Below are 6548 nucleotides of genomic sequence, written 5' to 3' on the forward strand. Positions count from 1 at the left end.
TAGGGGATAGCAGGAAAGGTGTCTGGGGACGAGGCACTTGTGGGATGCATCATGGTGCCAGGGAGGCAAGTAGTGAGGCTCTCTTGACTATCTTGCCTCTGCCCTGAAGCAGTGGTAGGAAGAGATTGTCTCTTTCTCTTCCCCACCCGACTTGTGTGTGTGTAGGGCAGAGACAAAGGACTTAAGCCTGCAAGACTCTTAGTGAAGAGCATAGGGTAGATGTGTTGCAGCTGCCTGGCTCATTTTAAGGGGTGAAGCGCTAGATGTTCTTGAGCTAGGTTTGCATTAACTTATTCCCTCCATTCCTCCTTTCAGTTATCAAATTCCTGGAAGTCTACGAGCGCAGCTTCTGCAGGACAATTGAGACCCTGGTGGACATTTTCCAGGAGTACCCTGATGAGGTGGAGTACATATTCAAGCCATCCTGTGTGCCTCTGATGAGATGTGCGGGTTGCTGCGGCGATGAGGGCCTAGAATGTGTCCCTGTGGATGTGTACAACGTCACGATGGAGGTGAGGGCCCAGCTTGCAAGCTGGCATGCTTGGGTGGAGGAAGCAAGTCAGCCATCACAGCCACTCCCAAGTCCCAACTCCCAGCTAATTCAGAGGAAGGGCAGCTTACCCCAGGGAACTGGAGACTGCCAGATCAGGAGGGCTCAGCTCTCTCCTGTCCCTTGTGCCCAGGATTACACCATGCAGGGCTAAAAGATGAGTTGCCCATCTCTATTCAAGGCTGAGAGGACAATCTGTTTTTTGGCTCTGTCCTCGCAAGTGCCCAAATACAGTAGCTAGGAGCATGCAAAGGAGCATTTCCGCAAAGGAACTCTTCATGCTTAGAGAATGCAAAGGAGCATTTCTGATGCTGCTCTTTCTGAGGCCCCAACAAAGATACTCCTTGGGCCCTTGCTCCACCTTAACTCTGCGTTTGGTCCCACAGCTGTTGCTCTGAAGGCAGCTGAGCAGTGCAGAAGGGGAAAGCCTGTCAGTACTCTCCCCTGGAGGGCATGTGAGGTCAGCCTTTACCAACAGAGCAGGGGATTTGGGTCATTAGCTACATTGGCACAGCAGGGGTGGAAAGGGGCTCTAAGAAACACACTGCTTCAGTGTCAAGTGGAAAAGCCTTCCTGCCTCTGCTCGTCCTCCTCCTTTGTTTGGAGGCTGCTGAATTCATTCCTTGGAAGAGACAGAGATGGCCGTGATAGCAAAGGCTGGGCACATGGGGAAGATGCAAACCCTGCTTTAGAGAGCTTTGTCACTGCCCTTGTCTGCCCGCCTGGATCCCAGCTTGTGTCCACAATGGTGCTGGTGCCCATTACCCTCATCCCATAGCTCCCTCGCCTACTTTTGTCCCTCAGCCTCTTGAATGGCCACTGTAAATATTGCCATCTCTTTTTGATATGGATGAGAGATGTGCAGGTCTATGATTACCAGCAAGCTCTTTTTACTTGTCGCTTGAGCTGTGTTTGAACTCTGGCGGAGAACCTGTCTGTGCCCTTCCATGGTTCCCCATACTGCTTTTCCACTTGCAGACTCCAGCCTGGGCCAGAGCCTACTCGCGTGGTGTAGCTAGGGATGGTTTTCTTCCTACCATTCCTTGCTGAATTACAGTTTCTGGCTGGTACGCTCACATGCCTGTAAAGGGTCAGAGGCACTTGAGCAGATCCTTGGTGCAAATGTTAGAGCTGGTGGTCCAGCCAGGCTCTGGGTTGAGAGACTTGACAGTACATGCATAACGTCCCGTATAACTTCCCTGGAGGCACGTGAGGCTTGGGCTGGGCAATGTCTGGCTCTGCAGGGCTGTTTCAAGCACAGATGACCAGATTTATTGTGTGTGTCGAGTCACTGAGAAAGTGAGATGTCAGCTGGGAAGGAGCGGTGGCTTAGCAAAAAGGGGTCGGATATGGAGCTTTTGCTTTGGGCCTTTGCGTTAGACTGAAACATGTCTCTACGTGAGAGCAGGCTGACTGCTCCGTTACGGCTCTCTAGCATCGACCAGGGACGGCTCAGTGAGAACCTTGCCATGGTGTTACACCCTCTCCCATGGCTGTCTCCAAGGCAGTCCACCAGTGCTGGCAGCTTGCATGCATGAGCAAACAGAGCTTTGGCACGAGCCTGGTGCTGCCTCTTGCTTGTGATCAAAGGCCTTCCCTGACTTGGGAGAATGGGGCCTCAAAGCCAGCTCAAACTCTGCCATGCTTTTCCCAGGAGCACCTGGGGTGCAAATGCTTTGCCGCGCAGCGGGCTGATTTGGAGCTGTGAGTGTAAATAGTGAATGGGCAGTGACCCTCTCTGTTTCTTTCGTTCCAGATCATGAGAATTAAACCCCATCAGAGTCAGCACATAGCGCACATGAGCTTCTTACAGCACAGTAAATGTGACTGCAGGTGAGAATGGAGCAGCACTGGTTCCTCTTGCAATAAATCTATTCTGAGCCTTTCCTTTTTTTCTGCCATTGGGTTGGGACTGTTGTCCAGAGGCTTCTGCAGTCTCCTCAGTTGGTTTGCATTGGGATGGCTGAGCTTGGGAAAAGAAGTCCTTTGCTGGCGAGGCTCCTCACATCTCTAGATATCACAGGTGGAGAATACTAGCCTGCAACCTGGGGTCTTTTGGCACTGGCTGTCGTTGAGGTGCAACAGGAGAGCAAACACTTTGAGGACCGCTTAACCTGTGCCATGGGCATCCTGCAGTGCCAGCTGTACATGTCCTTCCCTGGACTTGGTGGGGACTGGGGATAATACTGGAAGCATATGTGGTAAGCTCCCTTCTAATGAGGCCTTTTTTCTCTCTTCCCCCACAGACCAAAGAAAGATGTCAAAAACAAACAAGAAAAGTAAGTGACAAGCCTTTCCTCCTTTCTCTTTTGGTGATTGGTTGGTGTTTCCTCTCCCCCCTGCCCCTTACAGTAAATGTGACTGCAGGTGAGAATGGAGCAGCACTGGTTCCTCTTGCAATAAATCTATTCTGAGCCTTTCCTTTTTTCTGCCATTGGGTTGGGACTGTTGTCCAGAGGCTTCTGCAGTCTCCTCAGTTGGTTTGCATTGGGATGGCTGAGCTTGGGAAAAGAAGTCCTTTGCTGGCGAGGCTCCTCACATCTCTAGATATCACAGGTGGAGAATACTAGCCTGCAACCTGGGGTCTTTTGGCACTGGCTGTCGTTGAGGTGCAACAGGAGAGCAAACACTTTGAGGACCGCTTAACCTGTGCCATGGGCATCCTGCAGTGCCAGCTGTACATGTCCTTCCCTGGACTTGGTGGGGACTGGGGATAATACTGGAAGCATATGTGGTAAGCTCCCTTCTAATGAGGCCTTTTTTCTCTCTTCCCCCACAGACCAAAGAAAGATGTCAAAAACAAACAAGAAAAGTAAGTGACAAGCCTTTCCTCCTTTCTCTTTTGGTGATTGGTTGGTGTTTCCTCTCCCCCCTGCCCCTTGCCCTTTTCTTTGGTTGGAGATACTCACTTTGAGAAGGTGTTTTGGAAATGGCATATGGTAGTGCATGGGGCGACACTCTGAATCCGTTCCAGGTGGGCACAGAAACCCAGATCTGACGGTCCTTCCTTCATACCCCAGACCTGGAGCTGGCATGACCCACGGCCATGGCAGTCATTCCTAATGCTTTATCCCGAATCAGGGAAGTCCCGTCGTGTGTGTCCTACCGGAATGGATTCAAGGTGCAGCCCCAATTCTCCCTTCCCTCTTCCCTGGGGTGTTTCTGGTTACTGCAAATCGCTGCCTTTCTTTATTATTAATTTTTTTCTTGCTGCTTGAGTGAGTACTTGCTGGCTTCTTTCACAGCAGCTTGGGTAGGAACTCTGCTGGCTACAAGGAGAGGTGGCAATAGAGGCCTGGTGGAGGCAGGACTGATGCCATGCGGGATGTGATGCTGGTTTTGGTTGGGTGGGAGCCCAAGAGGGTGTAAAGGGAGGTGGATGTCCTAGCTGGGTCTTGGTGAAGGCTTTCATGAGAGTTTTCTTCAATCTGATGGATTTGCTCTGGTGACCTGAAGGAGGTTAAGGAGCAACTTTCCCTTTCCTTCCTCCCAAAAGTAAAAAGGTTGTGGAAAGTAGAGAAATAAGCTTTCGTCCTGCAGTAGTCGTAAGGACAATCACAAAATCTGTAATAACATCAAAAAGAAAGAGTGACCTCTCTGGGCGAGAGGGCCAGCTGGACTGCTCATGGCTGGGATAGCGACTCCGCCATTTAGAGGTGCGGAGTTGGAGAGGAAGGGGGTGAATATTGGGAGATGAGGCTGAAACAGAGACAGAGAGAGCAAGCGGGAGAGTGAGAGAACTTCTTTCACCCCTCTCCTGGTGGTTGTGTATTTCTAGCTGCCTTCCAGCCTCTCCTCCTCACCCTGGAAACCTGCTCCTGGCTGCATCGGGCTGCGTGCAGCCCACACTCCTCTCTGTGCAGGGCCGTGTCGGGGACGGTCGATCTGTGTGGCTCTGTGGTTTGAAGGTGTGCAAGAGTTGGGTCTGTGTGAACTCTGGTGAGGATGGGGCGTGGGTGAAGCAGCCAGCCCGGACTGCGTTGCATTCCCTTTCCTCTTCTAACAGCACCTTGCCTGCTCTCTGCTGGTTCTGCACTCCCCGGGGAAGGAAGGGAAGGGATGGGAGAGATTGGTGTGCTTTGATTTGTGCTGGATTGAAAGTCCTGTTATATTGGTGCCCCTCTCCTCCCTTCAGGTCGATTTTCCTCCCCTCACCGCCTCCCTGTGACTCCTGACATGTAGGGTGGAGGCTGGGAGCGAGCTGATGCTCTGACACTCGTTCCAGTGAGACGACTTGAACAGGGCCTTAAGAAACACCTATGGTGCTTTCCCTTCCCATGTCCCCTCGGCAGCTCCCTCCCGAGGTGGGCTGCACCAGGGAACGAGGGAGCCTTCGCTGAACTGCCACAGTGCTGAGGCTCTCTTGCCTGACAAGCCCTGGTGCTTTGCCTAGGGCCTTCTCCTTGCATGTCTGTCTCCCTTGGTCCTGTGCTAATGTGCCTCAAGAAGCAGTGCAGGCTCCAGCCTCCCTCCCTCCCTGTGCTCTCACTGGCCCGCAGGGATCCACAGGGAGCGTCCAGGCCTGCACGTCCCAGCCCCTGCCTGCCCCAGCTCCTGCCCAAGAGTTGGGAGCAACTGGTGAATTTTTCAGAAGAGAGTCAGTGCCTTGGCTCCATCCACGCGTCTGGCAGATCCATGTGGAAGGCAAGGGGAAGAAGAGAAAGGGGGGAAGATCTGACAGCTGCTTGCTGGTTATCTCCTGGGTGTCATAACTAGGTCAGGCCTCCCTCTTTCCCCTTTGGTACTCAGGATGGAGGCCACCAGAGATATTAACAGACATCCAGCGAGATCTTCTGGAGCCCTCCAAACCACAGGCATGAGGTGGGGTGGGTGAGCGGAGCATTTGAGCTAGAAAGCCCTCTCCCACACAGCACTGCTGCGTAGACCAGGTCTCTCCCCTTGTCTGCGGGGTGCTGAGGCCAGGCCCCCTTTTGCTCCCATCCCCAGGCAGGATTACCACCAGCCCTGCAAGCGGAGCTGTTGGAGCTCGGCTGCCCCCTCCTAGGCTTGGCAGTGCATCAGGTCAGGGTGGTTTCCTTTTCCCTGGGGAGAGCCCCCCTGCTCAGGTCGCCTCTTGTCCGTCAGCGTGCGCCCGCACTTCTCGCCTGGAACGGTTGTCTGCACTCACTGCGGTTGCGTGATGCTTTCACGAAGCTTTCTGTTCCTTCCCCCTCACCCCCTGTCCCTTTCCCGCTGCCCCTCTCTGGAGGGGGCAGGTGCCCCTCTGAGGCTCTGGCAGATCCACAGCTGGAGGTGGTCTCTGCTGAGTGCCCTGGCGTTGGCTTGGCTGCGGGCAGGCTGGTTGCGGTGCTGGCAGGAGCGCAGGAGGGCCGGTGAATGTGTGTGCGAGGTGGAGATCTGTGCTTCGGCCTCGGGACTTGCCCTCCAGTCCTGCCTCATGTGCTTCCCCCCTCCCAGCAAGGCACATGGCTGTATTTTTTTTTCCCCTCCTCTTCCTTGCATTTTCTTCCGTTTTCTCTCTCTCCCCCCTCTTCCTTCCTTCTCTCTCTCTCTCTTTCTCTGTTTTTTTTGTTTTTCTTCCAGAAAATCAAAGCGAGGAAAGGGGAAGGGTCAAAAGAGAAAGCGCAAGAAAGGCCGGTACAAACCACCCAGCTTGTACGTTTGTGTCCTCTGCTTGTAGACTTTCTTCCCTCCCTTTCCCCAAACCAATCCGCCTGCTTGCTGCTCACTCAAGTCTCACCCTCCCCTCCCAGTCACTGGTGGGCTGCAGATCCTGCAGGGGCAGCACTGGTGGTGGCACTGCTCTGGCACTAAGGGCCTCTCAGGGAAGGTGGCTTCAGCTTGCTTGGCGCTCTCTAATCATCATGTGGCGATCACTTTCCCAAGGCACAAGAGCACGGGGTGGGTGGGCGAGCGCCCTGCACCTCTTTTCCACGCCTCCCGGTTGCAGCTCTTGTCGTCCGCTTTCTCCCACTCGTCTTGTGCCCTCGCTGCTACGACGGCTGGGGAAAGGCAGGGGGGGGGCCCGCCGCGGGCT

General features: G+C 53.9%; 1 protein-coding gene across 1 annotated transcript in view; it reads left to right on the top strand.

Annotated features, from left to right (window-relative positions):
* Window positions 1–315: 315 nt before the first annotated feature.
* VEGFA (vascular endothelial growth factor A) overlaps window positions 316–6548 on the top strand; it is a gene marked incomplete at its 5' end in the record, with an annotated part of 10057 nt that continues 3824 nt past the window's right edge. The window contains 4 exons of the mRNA XM_009646053.2: window positions 316–512; window positions 2307–2383; window positions 2797–2829; window positions 6095–6166. Coding sequence (XP_009644348.1) covers window positions 316–512; window positions 2307–2383; window positions 2797–2829; window positions 6095–6166 — 379 coding nt within the window. The remainder of the gene's footprint in view (window positions 513–2306; window positions 2384–2796; window positions 2830–6094; window positions 6167–6548) is intronic.

Source organism: Egretta garzetta, unplaced genomic scaffold (assembly GCF_000687185.1).
Source record: "Egretta garzetta isolate BGI_Z169 unplaced genomic scaffold, ASM68718v1 scaffold729, whole genome shotgun sequence".
Lineage (NCBI taxonomy): Eukaryota > Metazoa > Chordata > Aves > Pelecaniformes > Ardeidae > Egretta > Egretta garzetta.